A 26203-nucleotide genomic window follows, 5' to 3' on the forward strand; every position below is an offset into this window, starting at 1 on the left:
AAGAATCTACAAACTTGTACCTGTAAAAAATTGTTAGACTTCAGTAAAAGTTATTTCTGCAGCCAGACACTGGGAATAGCTTCCCGTAAGCATGAGATTAAATTCAACAAGATAGGTCAGTTGTGGCACTCATTGCAAGTTAGTACCGTTGTGTTAGCCAATGAGATTTTATTGGGTGACTCAGTAACAGATGGTATGCATTTTTAGATATATTTCTGATATTTGACCAGTGCACAGTTGAGCTAGTACATACTAAGTATGCTAGGTCAAATTTCAAGGAGCAATCTTTGGAGATCCGCACAACGCTAGAGATTAAAGTGCATGTGTTCTTCCGATGCAATTTTAACAAAATCGGTGTTGATCAACAAGAATCAATCCACCACAGTATTCTACAAGAAAACTTTTAAACTGTTGGCATTTTTTTGAATCACTTAGATTACGGATTGTGTGTACACACCTTCTTGTCCTTATGCATACTGTAGGTAGTTTTCTGTGGGTGCAAAAGTGAGGTGTGGTCCCTAGATTATGGTAGGTGTTAGTGGGGTTTAGCTTTGCTAATGTTTTAGTGAAGCTTCAGAGAATGCTTTACAGAAGCTTTTGCAGACTTAACGATGAGAACTACCAAAGAGAAGAGGTGACTTTTCCTGAAGTTGAGTGTTATTTTAATTTACTTCATTTGGGAAGAGCATTGAGCTAATGGAATGCTTCTGAAAATGTCAGTCTGATAAGTGCTTAATTTCATCTCTAAAATGATAAAAATCTATTCTAGTTACCTCTGATTGCAACCAGATAGTGTTTAATTGTATGCCTTGTTCACTGGTTCACTGGTTTGGCAATAAACCAGACTTCCTACCCTAATTTAAGCTACTCTTTTCATGATTTCTGGCCATGTTGTTTTCAAAAAAAGCATCTCTGCTACAAGGAGACTCTCCTCCAAAACAGGCGCCCTGGGAGCACTACCGGGATGGTAGCACACAGAAGGGAGAAAGGTAACACTTAGAGAAGCGCTTGGAGTCCCTGAAATTCTATCTCTTTAGACAGTATTTCATTCATCACCAAGCATAATATGAGTCAGTCAATGACAACTTCTTGCCTAAAGTTCAAACACGTTAATATGAAGTTTGAAGAAAAAAAAAAAAAAGCTTATTAAGAAAGGTAGGCTTCCTAATAGAATAAATCCTAATAGAATAAATTAGAGAGTGCTATCTTCAGACAGCTTTTTTGCTGCCATGGTGGATGGCAAAAGTCAAATAGATACGTAATTTAAATGACTCTGTAGCTTGAATAGGTATTCTGTGTGACATTTTGTAAATGCTGAAACGAAGGCAGTGAATAGTGTTCTGACTGATCAAGACTCCAGTGCAATAGCTGAAGTAGAATTTGGTCAAAATGTACCATAAATACAACGTTGGGTAACTCTGTTTTAGATATACTGAATAATTACACCCGGGAGTTTTCAGATGCTGGAAGGACTAAGCAATGTGTTTTTTTTTTTTTTTCTCTCCAGGAACAATGAATATCCACAAATGTGGTTTGTTTTTTTTTTACTGACAAATATGTCTAAGCACAACTTCAGCAAACATAGGTAATCATTTTGGAATACAAAGCAGCGTTATTTTAGGAGGAAAAAAGGTCCTGTAACTTTAAAAACAAAACAAAAACAGAAATTGAAGCAAAGTAAAGGTTATGTTATATTTAGGCTACAAAAATAAAGGCAAGTAGGTGCTATGAATTTGCATTTTAAAAAAGGATTCTTAATTTCATCATACTGTGAGTAAAGCAGGAGCCTGCTTCAAGTGTGGAAAGCTACTTGACTAATGAATTAAGAAGATATGATTAGCTGGAAGTATAACAAAAGTCATTAGGCAACTTCTATTTAAGCATCTTGCATGATTTTGAAAACCTGTGTTAATTTTGCAAGTTTAATTACATGGGAATAAGGAAGTCTTCGTGTAAGTAAATCTGTTTCAGCAGACTGAAACTAAGAATTTGCAAAGCTAGCACTGCACTGGGTTAGCTGACTTGGTTCTGTAGCTTAAAACCAAAAAAATACTGATAAGCTTATAGGTATGTATATACTTCAATAGACCAACAATGTTAAATGATTGAGCTATTGAAGTACTGACAGCTAAGTGGTCAGAAGCAAAAATGATATTCTTGGTGTTAAACAAAGGACGCATTCTGGCAAGTGAAGTTAGATGAGTCATCCTTGATTTGGAGGTATCAATTTAAACAAATGACATTTAGTGTTGTACTCCTAGGATACGTTAAAGTGATTTCACTTGTTTTTGGTGGATTATGAGGTGCAGAATTAATAATGAATGTATGAGCTGGTCTAGGGCTCAAATTATGAGACATGTGGGCAAGCTTTTTCAAAGAGCAGCCTATAATAATGAAGTTAAGAATGAAAGCTTAGCCTAACCTGACAAGTCCAGAAAATGCAGCTTAAATGCTTGTTCGATATATAACAGGATCCTAGCCACAGTGCTTATTTTGCAGCAGAGTGGTTCCATGGGATCAGGATGATAACTGAGAAGGTTTGTCAGACTTTATTCTACATTCGAGGCCAATAATTTCTTTGGAGTAGCGCTGGTAAAATAAAATAAAAAATAAAAAAAAAAAAAACTACTACTGGGAGGATGCTTTGTCTTTAGGTGTTTCCTAGACTATGCTGCAACTATTCAGTCTGTTTCTTTCATAACACCGAGCTATTATTATTGGTGAGGTTAATCATGAAAGACCCTAGGTGGCCTCTTACACAGCATCAGCAATATCGGGTTCATAGCAAGGGGTTTCTATGTGAGGAACATCCGCACAGTGTTTGTATCCAGGCACGTGTTTTGTGTGACTGTAAACTGTGCTCATAAGCTACAAATCTACTCCCATGCACTTTGAAATAATATTAAACTTGAACAGAAAGCAATTTCGTGGCAAATAAATTTGGAAAAAACTTTCAAAAAACATATATCCTTAGTACTGTAGTCTTTCTTAATAGGTTGATGGTGCTTGAAAGCACTGATGCAAAAAATTCCAATCTTGAGTCTACTTTAGAACCACTAGAGATTCAAGTTGAAATGAAATGCTTTTCTAAGATGCATTCATTTTTTTTAATGGCTATCTTGATTTAAAAAATAAATAAAACCTATATACATATATATTAATCCCAAAATGAAGTTATTTTCATCATTGCAGTAAAACACACATTTCCCCACCTGCTCCCCCATCTGAAAGATCAGATAGCTGTGAGACAGACCATGCAAAATAAATGAAATTGAGTTAAATCCAACGAGAATGATCCATACCTAAGCAAGGTAGTTGTTAATAACTTACAGGAGTAGCACCTTCTAGAGTAGATAAAACCACCTTTGCTTATAAAATCAAATAACTATGTATTAAAAGAAATATGGAAAGAAAAGAAATGGAACTGTGCAGTGGCAGATGAATCATCCCTTAACAATGAGGACTGATAGGTGCAGTGGGGAGCCAACAAAAGTCATTGTACTTGCAGCAGAAACTAAAGGAATGTGTTTGAGGCACTGGAGAAATCACTGATGTTTACTTATAAAACCCAGAACATCTGGATACCTTGAGAGACGCACTTCTGTGAGCACCAGAGGTAGAGAAGCTTGGTTTTCAGTGGATTTGTGTTTCATGGTTGAGTGACTTACCTGAATTTCTGCTAGGTATGAACTCAGTTCTTGACAAAAGTATTGACATAAGAAAAGAGGTTATAAGCTCCAATGTAAAGCATTTGTACCATATTATACTCTGGGGAATCTATTCCTTAATTTCTCCTGGTGGAGATCCTCTGGTTACTGAGGTATAAGACCTGATCAGAGCTTTCCCTGCAGTTTAAGGAGTCATAGCATCTTATTTTTGCAGAGACTGTTTTCTTTGAAAACCTGGGAATACAAAATAAGTGTAGTTTAATAAAATCATGAGATATTGATTGAAATTGGCTAGTTGCATCAGCAGATTGATAACATGGTGGCAGAAGGATGATGTTCTGACAAATGAGATACTAAGTTACTGTTGGCCTTTCTGAAATTTCTCTTCCTGTACTATGCAGGTACCTAAGAATATGCAAAGCATATCGCTTCCAGGCTGTTATATTTGAAACTAAAGTTATCTCAAGTGACAAGTGCCCTCTGCCAGTCCCTCAATACGTGTCTTCCTCTTCGGCATGATGCCTGTTGAGAGCTGAAGTCACTGAACAGTGCTCATTAGAAATAGATCTGGTCTGCAGAAATTGGATTGGATTTCTGGTTCGGGTTAGCCTTTTCGGTTACATGTATGTATATGTCTGATGTCATCTGTCTTAATTTTTCTGGGCAGAGTAAAAGACACATAAAACACTACTCCTTCTGGGGGAGGAAACCTCAATATCCCTTGAAAAGATTTATCCCATCTTAAATGAAGTGACTCAGAACAAGCACTACATGCACATTTCTATTCTCCTTTCCTTCCCACCCCCATAATAATATATAATAAAGTTTTCAAGGATATACTGTGTGAAGTCTGCAGTCTGAAAAAGGTTATAAATGGATTTTTGAGATAAATCCCATAGAAGAAGTAGTTATCCTAATCAGCCAAATGCATCTCTTCCAGTGTTGTAAACAAAAATGTTGTTGGAATAGACAAGCATGAATTATCTAAGTGATATTTTAATTTCTGGAACTCTACAATTCATAAGCACTACCTCATCATGAGAGCATTTGTTTCTTCCTGTGCTCTTCATATTTTGTGAGGCTAACATGGTCTGTACTAAAGGACTAAATTTCAATTGAGTTTCAAAAGTGATGTTCCAGAGAAAAGCCTTGGTTGGAATTATGTATGCTTTCACAATTTCTACTTTCTTACTATTTTTTTAATAAGGGAGAAAGCTAACAATTTGTGCCTCAGAAGAAAGATCTGGAGGAGGACAAATGAGATGGTTGAGATTCTTGCTCTCTGCTTTCCCCCCCACCATGGCAATGCCGTAAATGCTTGATCAAACTGCCTGATGCTGTTGTTTCCTGTGTGTATCTAGAAACACAGGATAACCAATGAGGTTTCTCCCATCAGTATGTTTCTTTATCCCTTTTTAGAAGTGTTGTTTTTTTATCTGGTGAGTCCGTGAGAGTTTGACATTGGATGACTTTATAAAACATTCTACTAATTGGATTTGTTAAAATAAATAAATCAAACACTAATTGGAACATGCCCTGCCATTATTTTTGCTTACTGAATTAGATATAATGGCGTGAAGTCCTTTTTATCATATTTGTGCACTTATTTAAACACCCCCCTGGCACACAGTTCTGCAAATTCAATTATATATTCAAAGGAGGCATTCAATTTATGCAAGGCTGGTTTACATTTAATCCAGGGGCAAGATTCAGTAACTGATGATAGGTCTGCTCAAGATTAATTAGCATCACTCAGATGAGCAGTGGCATTGTTACAGGCCTGCAGTGTAGAATAAGGGATATTTTATCCTTCCTGTGTGAGCTGTTATTTGCTTCAATATGACCCTTTTCAGGAAGGGAAGGACTTCATTCCTGTTTAGGTTTCATTTTGTGAAAAGAGGAGGTCAATACCACATGCATTATCTAACAGTATCAGTCTCATTTCAATTTCCTTTTCTTTTGCCCTACCTAGCAGCTGCATTTTTCACTGATAATTTTTAGCTGATCAGTGGAAAGATTCCAGTTTGCTTCCTGAAATCCCCAGTCCCATTAACAGTTAATGAAGACGTAGAACCCCCTTTTGGTTCATGTGCAAATGTTTTACTTTTCCTACAAGCTGCTGTGTGATGCTGGGGCTAGAACTGTGACATGCAAACTTGGTACCTAAATTCACTGCATGGTATCTTTTTCTCTCAATTTGTGGATTATTTTTTTCAGTTAGTGAATAACCCTGTTCTGCTGCCAAGTGCTTGTATTTGTGATGGATAGTTTTGTATTAAGATGGACCTTCCCCCCCCCCCCCCCCCCCCCATGTTCCTGTAGCTCTTTAGTATCCATGTAGGTGATACCTTAGGACATGCTAAATATTAAGCTTACGCTGCAGTCAGTGAAAATAATACATCTGTTAGTTTTAGCCTGCTGTGCCATTTTGGAGTCACAGTCCATACTTAAGAGGACATTTAAAGACTATAATTAAATTTCTAGTTTAAACTGAAATTCATTAGTGGGGAGTAATTGAATTTCCAAGGATCTTGCAGCTAGATGCTTGTGTAGTAGAGTGGATCGCTCGATCTCATCGGGTTAGCGTGAGGAGCGCCTGTGCAAGCGCAGTCACATCAAATGCACCTTTACCCTGTGTTTCCTCACTGTCTTGCTCGGGAGCTCATTGTCCTGAACACACACTTGAACATAAGGGTACTTTTCAACTACCAGGTCAACAATATTCCACAGCGTAGGTGAGAGGCTTTTCCTCAATCTCTCCCTTCTCCTCCCAGGCTACCTTCCCCACACAGGGCCCAGAACATGGGGCAGGGCCGGCCCAGGTGAGGCTGCGGCCAGGGGCAGCCTGCAGGTCCCCCAGCCTGCCCAACCCTGCTTCAGGGAAGTGTGGGGGAGCAGTCCTGCCTGACTTGGAGGCTAGATTTACAGTCTAAAGTGGAGCTTCGTGTTTTAAAGAGCTGCACTGGGTACCTGGATATGGGTGCTGGCAGCGGGGCCTGCAGGGGGGGGCTCCCTGAGGAGGGGCCACTCTGAGGAGAGTGAGCTCACGGCAGCGCGCCAAGTGCTGAGGGGGACTGGGGAGGTGGTGTCGGAGGGGTCTTCTGAGGTGAATCTTGAATTTCTGAGGTGAATCTTGAATTTCTGAGGTGAATCTTGAATTTCTGAGGTAAGGTTGGGGTGGGATTTTAAGGCTGCTTTTCTGACTGTGACTCAGTTGTCTGTAGCTGTAATGCAGTGTCTGTCTTCTGTGAAGATGAGGCTAAGACCATCTGCAGTATGTTTGTTTTGCGGATGTGAACAAAACCCGTGCTATTAGGGTAACCTGATATTATGCCGTATTTCAGATGTTGTGATTCTTTCCCTGCACATTCTGAAGTTATTCCTTTTTAATAACACAAAGTATACTGTATTCAACAGTGCTAACAGAGGAGTTGCTGACTCTTTTTGCTCATGAGTTAACATGGCTTTGGGTCCAGGCTCGGTCCCTCTTTACATTCTCCTCTCTTTTGACACACCTGGCAAAAGGTGGACAGACCCTTTCCTCTTGCTGAGCTCTAAGAGTTCAACCTTCCTGTGCTCGCTGTGCAACCAGTCTGCTTTTCCAAGCCTATAAAATTGACTTGAGCTTTTTCTCCCTGTTCTCATTTCCTGCAAATTCATCTCTCCAAATTCCAATTCTGTTGCTTCTAGTAAATTAATCCTTCTGGCTTATTGCCTTGTCACTTTGCATTTGGCAGTTCCTCTGCTAACTTTTCTTTCTTTAAAAATGTAGCTTGTCTTGTTGTTACTTTTAAGGCTCTCCATGGTCTATCCTTTTCATTCTTATCCAGTCTTACTACAAGGTTAGCCATGAGTTTCAGACAAGACGCTTTCAAACTTCCTAAAGTGTCATCTCTTATCAGTGGCAACTCCCAATAAACTTCTAGAAGCTCTCACTGTATCCCTTTTCAGTTCGTTCTCCGACTTCACCTACCTCTGCATGTATAAAACAACCTCTTCTGCTGATTGTATCAAAATCTCTGCAAAATCTCTCTTAAAGACTCCTACCCCATATTTTGTTGTTGTCTTATTTTGCTTCTGGGACTTTATAGCATCACCTGTGCAATTTTCTGTGAACATGAGTCCTTGTACAATTGTTGGGCATGATCAGAGTATTTGTTTACAGACCCTTCGAAGTAATAGCTGAGAGACAGTGCCATTTATTGTACGCTGTAGTATACTGAACAGAGGTTGTGTGTAAATGGAATATGTCTGAAGTCCTGTTATTAAAGTGAATCTATCAAAACTAGAATGCCTGACGTGCAGACTGAGAGCAGAGTATTTGATATCATCTTTTGTACCTGCTCACTGTGAAAAAGGTGATTTTCAGTTGTCGCATATTCCTCACAGGTGATCCAGAACACCTGTTTTCCCTTAGACATTTTCGTAAGCATATTTAACATTAAACTTGAACTTTTTCACCTAAATTAAATTAAAACTGGGGAAACAGCTGAAGTGTAATCCTCACTTTGACAGCTGGGAAAGCTTCACAAGTATGGTAAATTTAAAGCAAAAATTAATCTGTAAAAAAAATAAAATGCAAGGGCTGATGAAACAGGCAAGGTTGCAAGGGTCATAGAATCTGTCATCAGACCTATTTATATTAAAATTACACAATATATTAATTTTTTCTTTTAAGAGAAGTTACATCTTTAAACTTATCTTTAGCAACACGGTATTTTTTGGGGGGGGGCATTGGATACTCTATCCATCAAATTCTTTGAGTGTATACTTAAATAGAAATAGTTTGTGTGAAGTTTTGTAGAAACTTAGAAATCCAGTTGCAGTCGGAGTACACATTAAGTCCTTTAATGGAGTAGGGATTTAGTAAATATTAATGATTTGGAGTGATTTGGGTTTGTCATTTATGAGGAATTCCATAGGAACTGAGACAGGTTTGGGCTTTCTTGAGAGCTAGAGAGGAGAAAATATAGGTGAAAACAAAATTATGCCTAAATGTCCCCTCTGTTGGATAACTGTTATTGAACAGAAACCACAGATCTCTTATGTACTTACAGTCTATTGTGTATGTGTAGGCAGTGCAGCCTGTGGGAAGGAGGAAAGAGTCAGGAACATCTCTGTGTATGTAACTCTGATTAGTGTCAAGAGCAATCGGCAGTTTGGCTGGCAAAGCAAGTTAGTGTAGCCCTGAGCGTTGCTCAGTCCTTGCAGCTCCAGAGGTGTTAGGATGTGTCCAGTTGACTTTGCGCTATTAGTAACTGCAGAGAAATTTCTCCTTGCTTCTCTAAGAGGGAAAGCCAAAGCAGGAGAGAGACACTGTTGGTATGATTAAGGTCGAAACTCAAGGACCCAGTCTACCTGATCTAATGGATCCGGTACTGCAATATGTTTGGCAAACTGAGTTGGGTGGATATGAAGAATGTACCTGATAGAAGGGAGGTTCAGCAGAGTAGGAGTACCCTACTCAGGACTAAACTAGTTTGATTTGCCTGCCTGAGAAACAAGTTTTGAAGTCTGTGTAGGAATACAAAATTTTGTTCCACTGTTAATGTGTTTCTCTTGATCCTCAAGTATTCAGACAGCTCTTGGGTGACAGTTAACCACTTCTTCCAAGTATTTCAGGAATTGCAGAGGAAAGATCAGTTAGCAGTCTGGAAGGTGTGAATGCTCATTCCCATCCACTTCTTGTTATTCTCCTGTGTAGAAAAATTAAAGGCTTGCACTCAAAAATGCTGACCTGGGAGACCTGGAGGAGCAGTTGTATGTCACATAAAGCTTCACGTTACTTAGCATGAGAGTTAGCAGAAAGGAAGGTTGCCTTTTCTGTAGGTGGAACCCAGCCTTGTGAAATTCAAGGCTTAAAAGTGAAATGAAGTGAGGATTCCCTGTGGGAACAGTGTTACTATGCTTGTCTTTGCCACTTGGGTTCTTTCTTCCTCTCATTTTGAATATCTGACATGGAAAATTTTGTGAAGTACCTATTACTGGAACCCAAATGCAAAGATTTGCACTGCTCATCATGTGCAGCTGTCCTTGAAAATGTTAATAGGTTAAAATAAAGGGAAGAGGTCTAGAGAGGGAAGAGGGGCTTTTAAAGGATACAAAGTGTTGAAAATTCAAAAAGATTTTCTGGATACCTTTTCTGCTGTCTGAAATCTTATACGCAGGAAATTTTTTCCTGTTTTCCTTGTGTAAGCCTAGGTACAAAATACTAAAGTAAATGAACTTACTGTAATGAGAATGATTGATTAATGTAATGATGTATGCATTTTTCTTGTTTTTAGGTGGATGCTCATTTGATGAGCACTATAGTAATTGTGGTTATAGTGTGGCCTTGGGAACCAATGGATTTACCTGGGAGCAGATCAATACCTGGGAAAAGCCAACAATGGATCCTGCTGTCCCAACTGGTAAGTAAAAAGCCTCAGCAACAGCGGAGGTATTGCTCTTTGTGAGAATCAGCTGTTATTCCTGTATGGGTTGCAAACATACAGTGAGAACATCCGATAATAGCATAGTCTTCCATATGATGCTTTTCAATATTCTCTGAAGAGCTCACAGTAATGTAATGGTAGATTCCAATGGTTTTATTTCTTATTGGAAATAAACGTTATGTTGTGGATGTGTATCGGAGTAAGTTCTCTGGAATGCTTTGTTCATGTTGAAGAAAACCTTCTGACAAAGCACACTAAAATCTTCTAAAAATCAATGTGTGTTTCTTAAACTTCATAAGTTTAATAGTTTTTAATTTTCTTAAATTAAAATAGTAGTATAAGCTCCTGTAAAGCAGTTGACACAATGGCAAACAGAGCTGACCAGCCAATGTGATTTCAGTATTAAAAATGTATTTGTTCCAGTTAATTCATTGCACTGTGACAAGTATGCGCTAGTTGACAGAATCAACATTTTGTGTTGTTCTAGAGGTATTCTTATGCCTGTAAATTATTGGGCTAAGGAACTTCAAATTGCTAGGTGCCTGTTAAGGGTACCACATAGAGCTGATACAACAATAGCACCCTGCTGTAGCCATGGATAGACAGGCCAGTGTTCATCCTGGTATGTTGAAGCTGTCAGTAGAAAACAAACACCCAAGATAACAAGCTAGCTGTTGGTTTTTTTTCTGTTTTTAATTACAGCTTAAATTGGAAACTGTTCAGAACAGAATCTTTCAAATTGTGTAACACCTAGGGCTGCTTGTTTTGGCTCTGGTATTCCAAAAGCTAATTGTGAAGTTAATTTTCCGGTCTTGTCTGTAAGAATGTATTTCATCATTCTGGATGTGTTGCCATTTTAATGAGGGCGATTTTGTCTCTACAGTTCCTCAGCTTCAACCCTCCTGTGTCCCACTCCCTGTCCGTGGTAGACCTAACTAGAGAGACATGACAGATCTTTGAATTTATGGATCTCAGAATGATCTGAAGGAATAGGAATACCCACAGCTCTGATGCCATTTGTTAGGCAAGGAATAAATAGGAGGGCTTGTACTGCTACAAGTTCAATACTTTGCCAACTCTAAATATTAAGGTAAACCTATCTTCCTGGCTTCCATGTGAAAGTGTATTAATCTGAAGTATGCTGGAACCATGGAGAAATCGATAGATAAACAACAATCTGGAATGGCAAACAAACCCCAAAACAGTACGGTGTGATTTTTAATGAGCTTTTCAGAATTATTCCTCCTAAAACTAAGTAAATGGAGACATGTGGCCCTCTCCCTAAATACTTCAATCTATGATATCCAATAGCACTGATAATTTGCAGCTGCTCTAACACCTTTATATATTAAAAAGGAAGAAAAATGCACAAAGCTTTATTGTATAGAAAAATGGAAGAGGTAAAGCAGCTAACAACCTGGAATGTGCTGCTAATGAAATACTATCTAAAGAGACCTTCAGAAATATGGGGGGAAATGACTCAGTGCTTCACATTACTAATTGGTGTCTCAGGACTATTTACACAGAACAAAAGGGGAAATCAGTAGGTAGAAAAAGAAGACTGACCACAGCAAATGTGTATAGAAGGCTCCAGTAACAAAAACATGTTTTCAAGAGCTGTCCAAATCATGCTAACCTTGAAGTAAATTAGAGTGGTCAATTAGATGGCCTCAAGCTAGCAGGGATGCTAGAGCTGTTATTGAGAGGCTGTCTTGCTGGATGGAATCTTAATGCCTGTTGTTTGTATTGGTTACTCATTGAAAATCTGTTTCATGAGAATAAAGGATGTTTACTTAAAATTCATCTAGTGGCAAAGCCAGCCGAATAAACTGATGAACAGCACGTTCCGCTCCTACAGGCAGGGACAGCTTTAAAACCAGAGCACTAGAACATTTGGTGATTGACTTTCCATTCCATTTAATTTCTCCACAGCAGCTGAAAGCAGCAGGGTGTAAATCCACTGAACTACAGGGTGTAAGAGGTGGTAACAGCGTTTGGCGTAGGCATCTTCTGGTGGCCAGCCGTAGGCAGGAAAGCTCCTCCAGCGTGGAGAGTAGTGACGGGAGCGCGTAGAGTTCTGGTGATGCAGGTGGCAACGCAAATTTGATTTATCAGGAGGATGTTTAAGCCACTATCCAATTTTTGTGGTGGGAAATAGATCAAAATACTATATTGTGGAAATCGGTGAAAGTGAGTGAGCAGGTATTAAATTGGTTCAATGATGCTAAGCAAGGCTGCAGCGCAACCTGCTGGGAGATGGTGGCAGAAAGGTGGGGCCTGACCCTGCCCTGGTCAGCCCACATTAACATTGCCGTCAGAGCTATTTTCTTCTCTAAAATGTCGGCTTTCATAAGCACCAGCAGGTCCCTTTGAATTCAACCAAGCCACAGAATTCCAGCCTCCTGAATACTAATGATAATATCTAGGACTTTTTTACAGTACTTTTCATCGTTAGATCTGAGTGCTCTTCAAAGGAGGTCAGTATCATGAGTGAGAGCCTGAGTCTGTACTACTGTGTAATTCTCTGCTGACACACTGCTGCAAAGGTCTCTGCCAAGGGACGTCTTTCCTAGGCTTTATTTTTTTGAATTAAAATGCCAAAAAAAAAAGGCAATTAAACTGCCCTATTAGTAATGTAAAAGTTTGTAGGCAATTTGTTTTACACCATTGCTAGCAAATAAACTGTTTTCCATAAATTCTATGATTAATTCCTCAGGGCTGGAAACAGTGTTAATTGGGGGATTAAGAACCAGATGTTTGTTGTTTCTGAATAAATGTTTCAAAAACCTGAAAGAAATGAATTGTAGGTATCCAATCCCCAGACTTTGGGACTCTTATTCCACCTCCTTGCATAATAACAGGAGTGATTATAACAAAATATTTTTTAACAGATGGGTGTTTACTTAAGCTTGAATACCCTCAGTGATGAGTATTCTGCAGCCTCTGGGCTACTCGTTCCACTCTTTGAGTTGTAAAGGTTCTTAGTATTCATCTTCCATTCTCCCTTTTATGGCTTAATCTCATTATTCTTTGCTCCATCTATGACTTGGGAGGATAATCAGTTGTTGCTCTCTTATTATCTCTCTTACATAGCTGTATGCAGTTAAATTTTGGTATCCTAGGTCTAAACACGACCTATCCCTTTTAACCTTTCTTAATTCAGTGTCTTGTTTCCTTCCCTCCCTTCCCTCTACCCTGTTCAGTCATTTCTTTCTTATCTTTTCTGGGTATTTGCCTAAAGCTGTATTACCGAGCTGGGACTCGATACTCTGCGTGACAGTGCTGGCAGGATGTAAGGCTGCAGTTCTGTCCCAGAAGTTCAAGCTACAGCAAGTAGTTGCCTCCTTCTTGCATTGCCTTCATGCGGTTTTTATTTCCTTTTTTCCACAAATGTTCAGTCTTTATGTGCTGGTTTTAGATGATGCGAGATGAGCATGGTCTTGTAGCTTGTTGGACTGCAGAAGATATTTCCTTGGTAGTAAAGTAAACAGGGCCTGAGCTTTTCTGTATTGTAGAGTCAGACATTTGGTTAGTAGAACAAGTGATTGTGTTGTCTTAAAACCAGCCTGGGAAAAAATATTTGCTTTACTTTTTATGTTGTAATGTTGCAGCATTCCAGGAAACCCTGAACCTGCCTGCCACTGCAGCAGTTGTGAGAGCAATATTAATGTTATGGAAGTATTTAACATTTGCATATTTGAAGTATTTTACCAGCATTTACTAATTAACTCCAATGGAGACCTAACCAGGGCTGACTAGACTGGAGTAATTACTTTAATTGTGTTAAATACGATCATACTCTGAATACAAAGCCGTTGTGCAACGTGTGTTTCTGCAGCAGCGTTCCTCAGTGTTAGATTGACTGTTAATCTCCTGGTTGCTTGCGTGAAGTTTTCTTGTTCCAAGTCAGCAGATAAGCGACTGGCACACAGAAGTGGAAGGTCTGACCCCATCTTCTGCACTTTGTGTGTATAAATTAGCACCTACACCATGCAAGTTCCGTATTTTGTGTATATATGTATACACATAGATGTGTCTATATGCATGTGCAATATCACTGCTGTTTCTTGCTGAATTATTTAATTACACATTTTGTTTGTCTAGGAAACTAATTTAGTTACTGAGTTTGGAGATGAGTGAAATGTTCAGAAGAAATTGAAACAATCAGAATTAGCGTCATAGCACTTGTACATTACATAGCAAGTGCATGTTTGCTTATCTTTGCTCGCTTATTCCACAGAAATTCCACAAACTTTCTACAAAGAAACAAGACCCATTATCAATCAAAGGTATTTTCATGCTAAAAATAGATGCATTTTTATCTAAGAGCCGAATTTGCTTAATGTATATAACTTGTGGTTTGTAAGGTGCAAAATAGCTGTGGAAAAATGCCACTAATACATGGTTTTATGAGTTTTGTTGTGTGCATTAATGTAAAGCTTTTTAAATAGCAGACAAGTTGTGTTGCACCATGGTTTGGAAGTGAGCGAGTAGTGCATTTACACTTCTGCTGTTAACAGTTGAGCCAAAGCAATTCAGCTGCTGTGTGGTGCTTCAGGAGCCAGGACAGGTCAGCACCAAGTGACTGCTGACTACGCTGTTAGTGTTTCGGAAGCCCTGATGGCAGCTTGAGCATTGAGGTCAGGCTCGCCCTTCAGAGAGGCAGTCAGCAGTTTTCTGAAGCGTTCCTCACGTGGTCTTGGGGAAGTCTTTGCTGAGTCCTCTCAATGGTGGACATTTTGAGGTAATATTTGGTGAGGTTAAGGCGCAGCCAGGTTTGGAGTGCTTTCTTATGCGAGTCCATGTTGCTTAGCCCAATGAAATGAACACAGCCTGAGAGATGTTCAGTGTGTGCAACTCATCGCTTCCCTTGAAAGCGTTGCACCACCTTGCTGAGAACTTGTAGCAGAATTTCTTTTTCTCTTGCAGCAGAGATAAGGCATGAGGACTCTTCTCTCATGTAATTGGGTGTGTACTTTGTTCCAGTAACTGGAGGGCTCTCTGAGCATCTTGCTGAAAGAACAGAAGGGTTATCATCATTAGCGATGTTTCGTGAAATAACCATTTAGCAGGCGAACATCATAGGCATGATGTATGGATGAATACCAGATGGCTAAATTCTACTTGGACTCCTCTGAACTGAGTGAAGTTTCACGTTAGTCTAATAGGCCGAATACTTTCCTGTGTCACCTTCCTCCTTTTGGTGAGTGGCACCGTGGAGTTTTGTGAATGAGTAATTACAAACCAACTTTCTCTGAGGAAGGTGATAAACTCCACATCTATGCACACATTGAAGGTGGACAGGACCCTTTAATTTCATTCAGAAGAGGACTGATGGGTACTTAAGTGTTAACCTCTCCAAAGAACAGAAAACCTCTGCACAGATCAGATGTTTGTCGTCATTTTCTTCAGGCTAGAATGAACGCCAACAGGAGTTACTCAGCATTTGTAAATTTGAAAGGCAACGCAGTAAAATTAACATTTTCCCGTGTCTCAATGTATTAATACTTGCTTACAAGAAAATAAACAAAATTGTTAAAAGAATAAATTAAAATCCAACTGTGGGTATGATGAATCATGATCCAATTTTGTCTGAGAGGGGAGAAGGAAATTTGGCTCAGCTGTCTGTGTATATTGTTTCTCCAAAAAATATTTTTTGCAGGGGAAATTACTAAGAATGAGTTAAATGTGTTTGTCCCCACTCTTTTACTTTCATACAAGTAAATAGATTAGTCTGGGGACTAGGTAATGAACTCAAAGTGATTTCTCAGCTTTTAAGGTTTGAGCAGAAAGGGATCTGTGGAAACCTTCTATGGTGCCGTTGTCATTTTGCTCTTTACTATCCGTCTTCATGTCTGTGTTTTGGGATTGACTTTTAGAGTTGTGATTGTAAATAATCGTTCTCCATTTCCAGAATTTCATCACTATTTTACAGTAACCTGAGGCTAGAAGTTGATTTCCTTATTTTTCCTGTTGTATTTTGGGTGGGCGTGCATAAGAATGTTTAGACTCTTGGGAGAAAAAAAGCATGATTTTGGGACTATTTATGAATACAGCTTTGGGAGGGATGTAACCTTAGGATGCAACTACAGGGAACTTATTTTCACTGTGGCTCTTAAATTGCTCTTTCTTATGCTATCTGGTAAGACCCCCATAAGTCATTAATGTAGCTGATTCTGGAATGGCTGCTGTAATGGTATTAGGATCCAGCTATCCCTCAGAGGAATGTATTGTCACCCATGTTTTTTGATTATCTTATATCAGGTCTGGGTTATCTGTCAGTCACACCTGTGTTAATATACAATTTGCTTTTCAAAGAGAGAAAAACAGCAATGAAGGCCATGAACAATTGCTTCTGTTTCATGCAACTGCATCCAGAAAGTTGTTAACTCAAAGCTTTGTGGGTGATTCTTACCAAATGGTTGCTTTCTGTCTTGTGTTCCTGTGTTCTAACACCAAGTAGAAATTGTCCTCTATGGGTAGGCCTACTGGCTTTGTTTGAACCATAAATAGTGGTGGACTGGTTGACCTAAGTACGTGTGAAATCACAGATGTGTAAATTAAGAATCCCACACTGAAAAACTGAGCAGAAGTTAGCTATTCTGTGCTGTAAGATGCGAGAGGAGTTGATTCTATTAAGAACAGTTAACCGCTCTAGGGGCTTTCTCTGAAGGGAAATTACATCTTCATTTTTAATACTTTGTCAGTCATATTGTAAATGTGAAACAGGATTCCTCCTTATGCGCCACTGAGAGAGCACAGCAGAAGTGTATTTCCATGTAGATGGTTCTTTGGTACTGAACTCTTCCTTACCGAGGGAGCGTTGCGTTCTCTGGATATGCATGGTATAAAGAAATGTTATCCAAGGAATCTGAAAGAATGACTTCTAGGAAGGCCTTTCAATGACCCTGAAGGGATTGCTGTCTGTGGCTTCCTGCACCTTGATGTGTTAAATGGTCCATTTGAACTGTTGTCAGTCTGTTTCTGATCCTTTTTTGTGGAAGCCGTCAGCAACAGGTCTGTTTGTGGATGTCAGGACCTTTCCATTAGCACCATTAGTGAGACCGCGACACCCGTAAAGCACCGCTGTAACATCTTTCAGCATCACGCTAGGAGGAAGGACAGGAAAGCCATTGTCGTACATGTTTTTCCTTCATGGTTTCAGTACTGAAACACGTTCCTTCTCAGAACCTGTTGGCTCTAACAGGAGCTGATGCCTTTCAGCATCTTAGATTAGGGAGAATGCAGACTGTGTCTGATTAGTTTGAGCTCTATTAGGGCATGCTGTCCAGATGCCAGGTGGTATTAAAACTGTTTTTTTGTTTGAGAGCCAGGTTATTGCATTGTATAGCTACGGTAATGGGGAAAAAGAAAATCTAATTTAAAACATTAAAAGGTTTGAGAGTTGGGGGTAGAAGGAGGTTTCTTGTCATGTAAAATTTCTTCAAAGCAGATGAAAACTTTTATCTAGTTTAAATTCCATTGAAATAAATTTAGTCGCATTGAAATAAGGCCAGCATACAAAAGCTATGTGACCTGTTTTAAATACTTATTTCTGTGGAAATTCTTTCTATGGTAAGGGGAAGATTGATAATGTAATACACCTTCACTCCTACTAGAAAATTCAGAGCAAGAAAAGAATCATGCTGAAGGAAGAACAGCAAATAAACAAGGTGCAGAGGTAGAAAGAAAGATGGGTAAAGGTCTTCCTGATGAAGTTGGGTTGGTGGAATTGATGAATGTGGAAGTAGTGGACATTAAAGAACAGAGGAAAAGCAGTGCATAAGGTAGGAACACATGTTTTTTGGGAGAAGGTAGAGGTAGACTGGTGATATTAGGGAATACTGGAGGTCTAGTCAGAGCTAAGGCATTTGTTACAACCTTTCAAGTGTGAATTTTAAGACCATGGTATCTTGTGTTGTTTCCAAACTGTGGACCTCCTCTCCATTAAGAGTCTCTTCTTTATCCTGGAAGGCTGGTTAGTAAGCCAGAGGTGAAAAATCTATCAGGAAAGAAGTCTGAGCGAAGGCTGACCTGAGCAGTCTGCATGGGGCAGAGGGCCGAAGTTAAGATAGAGCAGATTTGAAAAAAAAGAGGTGGTGAATGAGATGGCAAACACTGAAAGGTAAGGATTTACAAAAGGAAATGCTGAGGAAACAGCAGGCAAAATTACACCTCAGATGTGATCTGAGAAAGCAGCTGCTGAAAGCCTTGAAGAGGCATTTAAAGCAGAGGCTGGGCAGAGTACACCAAAGGCACAAAGTACAGTCAAGGTTGTCATTCAGTCCCTCGTGCTTTAGTAGCAGAGTCTTGCCAAGTCTGCCAGTATGAATTTTCAGCTCTTTGCAGTTGATTAACATCAAGTCAGTGAAATTTTCCTAAAGTCCCTTAAATTCAGTGGGAACTGGTTATAATCTCTTATGGAGACTGTATGCTGTGGTGGGTTGTCTGACTAATGCAGTACTTTTCTCGTTTGTTTTGTTTCTTCCCAATGAACTCATCTTTCTACTTTTTTTTCTTTTACTTTTATCATAAAACCATCACACTGCATAGCAGGCTCTCAGCATCTTGAGAGCAAACTGTGTTGTAGTATCTAAGATTTCAGTGTCATGAATTATTTAACTAACGCTTTCTTTACCACAGGCCCAATTTGGTGTGTAGTGAAATAAGCAGAAGTCTTTCCCTGAGCTTGAAAATAAATAGGATGGGGATTCATAATGGTCAGTGTGCACAGTCTAGATCTTCGAATACTTAGTTAAAAGGATGCAGGTTGTTTGGATGGGATGGTAAATCCTCAGTTCTGCTGAGAACTGTGGCTACCAAGAAACCCTGGGAAACAAGGTCGTTTTTTATGCTTAAGAAATACGAGCATTTGCTATTCCCAAAGTTAGTTATTTAGTGCATGTAATTTGACATAGGAAAAATACTGGCTTTCAATAAGTATTTTCCAGAAGTCATTTTTATGTGTACAAAAAGGAAGCTGATGGCAACACTGCTGACATATTCTCATGGGGGGAAAATAATGTATGTATCTCTTGCATTAGGCAGTCCAACCTCCTCCATATCGTTCACCTCTTTTAGAAGGAGTGGAAACCATTGTGGTTGTATTCCTTTGAGATGAAAGTTGTAATACTACAAATTATTGCTTGTTTTCAGTACTGACTGGAAAAATAAATGCAATTATGTGTATGAATGTTGAAAATTAAGCAAAATAAAGCAATTGTATGTGTTTGAGGATCTTTTCAACTGAAAAGCTGTATTCACCGAGTTCCCATCGGCTCTTTTTCTCACTGTCATGTTTCATGAAGTGAACACTGAATTGAATGAACAGCTGCAGTAAAGTAGCAGTAGTCAAGTCACAGGGAATTCACAGGAAATTGAGACATTTCAGGCTGTAACACAAGCCCTTTTGGGCCCTCATTTACCTTGAGAAATGGTTGACTTTTAGCATAATGTCTTAAAATACAGCTCACACAATAGAGAGGTGTCAGGCCCTTATTTGCAGTACATACACGTGGTACATAGCGATAGGCCTTGTACCAACAGAACAAAGCCTCTTAATGTCACTACACAGGGTTTATATTTCTGATGTGGCAACAGGTTTTTCTTCTGGGCTTCCCCTTCAGATTTACTTACAGTGCAAGCATGAGAGTTAATATGAAGGAAATGTCAGAGTTGATGGTAAGGGTATTTATTCTAAGGAAAGCAGAATAGGAAACGTGCAGCACAGCTCAGGTGTCTAAGAGCCTTCTTGGTTCATCTAATTCTTATAAAATGAGGCCATTCTCAACACTAAAGATGCGACCACGTCCCTTTGATCTTTGAAAACAGCATCTATTGCAGTGTGGGGCTGCTGGCTGAGCCAGGCTGTAAGCTCCCCCCGTGGTCGGCCGACCTTCCCGCTGTGCCTCTGCGCACACCACGGCGGGAGCTGTGGGTGGGAGCATGCTGTGGGAACGCACTTAGGGGCAGTAAATGGCCTGCCCTCTTCCCAATCGTGAAATAGCAGATCTGATTAATTTTAAGATGCTTTAGAACAACTGTTTTGTGTGCTAAGAGTTTAAGCAGTGCTTCCTTAGTTTAAATTTTATACGACGTATGACTTTAACACCCAAGATAGTAACTCTTTAAGTAGTATGATTAACGTTTTCATAGGATAACTTAGTAATGCTTTCTCACGAGTCAGTGTGCCCTGTAAGCGGATGCTCAGTTATTTGTAAGCGGATGCTCAGTTATTTGTCATTCAAATACCCCATGAAAAGATAAACACTTCAGCATTTCCCGTTCACTCTACCCCTCTGTCTGCAGTGTGTAGAAGAGGTTGTTTTTTGTGTTTTTCTTTTTTTTTTTTCCCATGCCATCTTTTATTCTGCTGCAGTTACGGTAGTGAAGAATCTTGGCAATAAAGCCAAAATCACCTTCTCCCTCACCCCTAGCCAAACTGAGATTAAAAGAGAAGGGGGGGGGGAAACCCCACCTAAATTAACTCGCTGAATTTGATGCAGTCTAGGGTGATTGAGTGAAGGTGCACCACAGGCATCGCTGCATGTTCTCAGGGCCAGTTTTACTACTCCATCTGTCCATCTCAAACAAATGTTTTTCCCCCTTTCAGTTTTATAGATTTAAGTTGTTTAGTAGTATAGTTACGGGAATATTCAAAGGAGGAACCATAACCAGATACCGTTTTAGCTTAGTTCTCATTAGCTGTTCATCTAGAACAGATTGCATAGGATGATCTTCTGGAGTGTGTCTAATTGCTGCAGCATGGTAATTTAATGGGGACACATTTTTATAGGCTTGTTTAACTGCATCTGTGCCAGCTGACCTCACAGCTTGGAGTGCAGTGATTCAGCTCTAGAAAATTGAGTTTAAATATAGGATCTGATTTGCATGGCCCTTTTTGAACTTCATTCACTGTTATGCTTTATTTAATGACATCTAGCATCAATGTGAGATATGAACTAAAATTGTTTATTCTCTATCCCCTTCACCACCCCTTCCAGGAACTAACTTTTATTCTCGGACTAAGGACTATTGTTATATGGTAGCAAACAAAGCACCTCTCAAAACTCTGTAGTCCTGCTGCTCGTACTGGAAACCATACCACTTCTGCGCATCTTTCTTAAGACTTTGTGTCTCTCTCTGTTCTTCCGTGTCCCTTTCTTTGGCCTCATCCCTCAGCTTTTTGCCACTCACAGCCTTAAATCCAGTGGTACGCATCTGTAAAACTTTCCTTTGGGTTGCCAGGAAATCAGGACATGCACACTCTGTTGCAACTTGGCCGAATTGGTACAGAAGGTGTCCCTCAGGCTTGTATCCTTTAAGCGAGGAACAGGATTTCAAAAGCTAATTTACTTGTTTTCATAGCATGATCTTAATTCTACAAGGGAGAGAAGATGATCTAATCTAATTTAATTTTTGCTCTTTGAGAAGAAGGGAGATCACTTGGCCAGCTGCTGCTCTGAGCAAACATGGAGTATGCAGGCTACAGGATAAGCTTTGAACTCTGTCAAGTCTCTCGGCAGTATATGCTAATGTGTGCTGTTGGGAGATTTCTGAAACTTTTGCCTCTGATTGTATTAATTAGTGTGCTGCTCCAAACCAGCAAAGCAGTCTGAATGAGCTGTAACACTGTAAAAACAAGTGCATGTGGTTACACATAGGGCTGCTTCTGTCCCTGATGCTTTAGTATTTTGGCAGGGTGGACTGTGAAGATGTGTATTTGGCCTGATTTGTGAAATCACAGTACTCCTGTCCACTTGATTTCTTTTTTAAAAATTAAACTTGTTTTAGCACTTTAATCTCTTCTATTCAAGCTGTTTGTTTGTTAGAAGTGAAAAAAATGCATGCTCCAATCCTGCGTTTGAAGAGAAGCCCTTTTCTCTGCAAACACTTGAACTTCTAACACAAGGTAAGGAAGCATCTCAGAGCTTCTGTGGTCATGTTATTTAATTTCTCTAGACTGTGACAAACTCTCAAAAACCAACTCCCCTATAATTTAGGGTCTTAGGGCTCTTAAACCAATCATCCACCAGGGTGGATTTGTTTTCTCAAACTAGCACTTTTCAGTTAGAGTAAGTTTGCCAGTAGTGTCTGTTAAAATACAGCTTCATGTCTAATGGTGTTTGGAAAAAAAAAAAGTAATAAAAAAGATCCACACACACAAAAACATGCTGCCACCTTTCTCCTGCAAGAGAGGAGAGAAGACCTTCCAGTCCTTCCACTAACTGGAGTTTTCCATCGCCGCTTCTCTCCCTGTTCTGCAGCCACAGTGTGAGGCCTGGCTTTCCATGGAGTCTATAGATAAGTTCTACAAGGTGCATAGGGGGTGGCAGAGGTGTGTTTAACCATGTAAGATTTTTGAGACTCTTTGGGGTGGAAAGAAATGGAGCTCTTCAGTGATTACCTACTTAGTTCTTGCTTGGATTTCCAAGTTAAGCTAGCATCTTTGTAATAATCTGTCTGCCCTGTCTTCTTGCATTTATAGAATCATAGAACCATTAAGTTTGGAAAAGACCTCCAACATCATCTGGTCCAACCATCCCTCTACCACCAATGTCACCCACTAAACCATGTCCCCAAGCATCACGTCCAACCTTCCCTTGAACACCCCCAGGGATGGTGACTCTACCACCTCCTTGGGCAACCTGTCCCAATGCCTGACTATTCTTTCTGAGAAGAAATGCCTCCTCATTTCCAACCTGAACCTCCCCTGGTGCAACTTGAGGCCATTCCCTCTAGTCCTATCACTAGTTACCTGTGAGAAGAGGCCGACCCCCAGCTCCCCACACCTTCCTTTCAGGTGGTTGTAGAGAGCAATGAGGTCTCCCCTGAGCCTCCTCTTCTCCAGACCAAACAACCCCAGCTCCCTCAGCCGCTCCTCACAGGACTTGTGTCCCAGGCCCCTCACCAGCTTCGTAGCCCTTCTCTGGACCTCAATGGGCCAGGGCCTCGATGTCCTTCTTGTAGTGAGGGGCCCAAAGCTGAACACAGCACTCGAGGTGCGGCCTCACCAGAGCAGAGTACAGGGGGACGATCACCTCCCTGCTCCTGCTGGCTGCACTATGCCTGACACAAGCCAGGATGTCGTTGGCCCTCCTGGCCACCTGTGCACACTGCTGGCTCATGTTGAGGCAAGCATCAGTCAGCATCCCCAGATCCTTTTCCTCTGCACAGCTTTCGAGCCACTCTGCCCCGAGCCTGTAGCACTACATGGGGTTGGTGTGGCTAAAGTGCTAAGCTATTATTTTGTATGTGAGGTGTACATCAAATAACCAACTTTCTCATTGCTTGTGAGACCCTGGCAAGCACTGGTGCAGACTCCAGCTTCCCATCTAGTCTGGCTTATTGCTAAACTTGATATATCACCAGCCTGCAGGTTTGAGCTTGTGTTTAGCCTCCTTAGAAATCTACATAAGCAGAACAGTCAAAACATTTAGCTAAAATCTTGGCACTGAAATGAAGATGTGTGAACTGCTCATAAACTCTTGTTTGTATCTAAACACAGTTCTGTGAGAGCCTTTCTGATCCAAAAATTATTTAGGGTTTCGTATTGCTTCAACTACCTCTTTAGCTTTGTTTCCTCTTACCTTAGAAAGGTTTAAACTCAGTCACTGACATCCTCCCTCTGAAATAGAGATCATACGTTCCATACTAAACATAAAGCATTGCATCAATTCCTTCATAAGGACTCTATACCATTCCCATCCTTATGGGGGAAGAGAAGCCACCAACAGTTCTAACTGAAATTAACTCTCCCCTCATACTGAAATCAACCTAATGATTCTCCCCTACTACTTCAGTTAAAGGAAGGTGACCAGCACTAGGGTTCCTTACTAACCCTTAACAGCTCTAGGCTTACTTTCTTTTTAGCTCTTCAGATACCAGGATACTTAATCATTCCACCTGCTCCTCCTAAATACTTTTTCATTATTCCAAAATAAAAGCAATAAGTAATATTTCATTTGATGACAACTGTATTTAAAGCTTTCTTGAAGTAAGTTCAGATATGAAATCTGAGAAACATGCCTTGGGGTCATAAATGTACAATGTAATAGCCCATACAGAATTCAGCCAGCTATGGCAAATTGTTTCCACAAGCATGAGTGCAGTGCTCTGTCTTTTATGCATGTACTCCCCTACATCTGCTTGAACTTGAAAAAGTGATAAAAACCTGTCAGCCTTAGAGCCTATTCAATACTTTATTTAATAGGTTTTTACAGGGCATCGACTAAGCTTTTTTTTATTTGGTTTACATATACTTCTGGAAAGTAGTTGACTGCGTAGGTGTCTGCTTGTTTGATTTAAGAGATGTCACTCTCCTCGGTTGTACCTCTGCTCATCAGGCACAGTTGGACCACAGCTGAGCCTTCTGGTGCATCTATGGTAGAAGTATAATTCTGCAGTAGAATGATTACAGGGCTATAGAACATGTACCAAATTTGCAATTAAATGTGTTTTTTCTGCCATTACCTAATGCTGCAGCTTGGGATCCAAACAGCAGTCTACGTTTTTCCTCCCTGTTTACATCACCCCAAATAATAATGTTTTTGCCAACCAATTATGTTTTCAAAAGTGCATGTGTAATCACTGTTGCCTTCAGAAGTCTCTAATTGAAAGTTTACTACAAAAACTGTTACCCAGGACAGTGCTGTAATTTCTATTTTGTTGACTTTTTAGCCTGTATTATTAAGGCAATACAACAGTACAGCGGTGGTTGCTGCTACGCTGATATCGAAATGCAATAAAGAAATCCCTATGCACATGTAATAGCTTTGTACCAACACAGCTGCTGCCATGCTAAGGGAGGGCAAGTCTTTAGGTGTGTAAGTGAAAGAATGTGTAAGTTTGGGGAGGCGTTTGGGCTAGTTTAGGTACATAAGAGGATTCAGCTAATTTTTGGGTAGCTAGACGTGGGGCTAACAGTGAGTGGAGAGTTCAGTGCAGAACGAAGAAAATGGTTCCATCTTCCTTCCATACAGAGTAAGCTATGTTTTCCTTAGTCTTTTCATTGTAGCTTTACTTCAGAATACTTAACAGTTCAACATACTTAAGTCTAAAGATCTGTAAATGAAGGGTAGAAAGAAAATTTGGAGGGAGATGCTGGTATAACCACAACAGCAGTCAGTCAACATTACAGTGGTGCAATCTTACGAATTTCTGCCAGAAATGTAAATTAGAAGCCATTGTGTTTTAAAAACTTCAGCTAATATTAATTGCATTTATTTTCAAGGTGATGTCTTACTTGTTGGTGGGAATGAGCAATAGAGAATAAAAAGAAAATTTCATCAGTGATTACAAAAGAGAGAGTGATTTACTAATTGCCTTTTGCCATTTCCTGACAGTTTATCTCGTACCAGTGAAACAATCTGCCTCAAGTCGTTGAAAACATTTGTGTTGTTGAGAGATTAGGATAAATATACTGCATGTAATTGTTTAGTTGTAAATTTGTTCTTTTCTTTTATGAGGAACTGGATTTGTCGCCTGTGTTCTCTGGCAAGTGTAACCCTTCCCTCTGTAACCCTTGTGCTTCAGATTGAAATATGTTCAGAAGATCTCAGGATCACAGCAGAGCAGAATGTAGCTGAGAGCAAACCGCCTTTGCTGGTTTTGGTGGAACAGGGCCCTGCCAACAGGTCTACTACCACGTTTTCGGCTCCAGGAGATATTAAAAAGCAGTAGTAAACATCAGTTAAAGGCTATGAACTACTGCAGGTTCTGCATGTGTCCCCATAGTGCTGCCTTATCTCAAAACTCACTCTCCCACAAACTAAATGAATGGAATTGGGCTTTGGTCATCTCACTCAGCTTGGTGATCTCTAGTAGAGCAGCAGAACACCTACTGGGATGACTGACCCCTGGTTCCTTTATTTCTTCACTGATGTGGAATTTCATTGTGTAGTCACCTGGATTATTGTGTCCTATACGCAATAAATGATCTGTTCACAGGTGTATATGCTAGGATTGTGAAGAAACAGATGTTTACCTTATTCTTAATTTCAGAGAGCTGAGCATTTAAGGGAAGCATTCCTTTTATATGAATATAAATGCAGCTGGATCTCTTCACCACATCCCCTTCCACTTCAAAGCTGTCTTAAGGTG

General features: G+C 39.9%; 1 protein-coding gene across 16 annotated transcripts in view; it reads left to right on the forward strand.

Moving 5' to 3' along the window:
* PTPRT (protein tyrosine phosphatase receptor type T) overlaps window positions 1-26203 on the forward strand; it is a 571615-nt gene that overhangs the window by 228404 nt on the left and 317008 nt on the right. For all 16 annotated transcript variants that reach the window (XM_066978461.1, XM_066978465.1, XM_066978464.1 and 13 more), the window contains one exon: window positions 9953-10078. In XM_066978461.1, coding sequence (XP_066834562.1) covers window positions 9953-10078 — 126 coding nt within the window. The remainder of the gene's footprint in view (window positions 1-9952; window positions 10079-26203) is intronic.

The sequence above is a fragment of the Anser cygnoides genome, chromosome 16 (assembly GCF_040182565.1).
Source record: "Anser cygnoides isolate HZ-2024a breed goose chromosome 16, Taihu_goose_T2T_genome, whole genome shotgun sequence".
In the NCBI taxonomy this organism is placed as follows: Eukaryota; Metazoa; Chordata; class Aves; order Anseriformes; family Anatidae; genus Anser; species Anser cygnoides.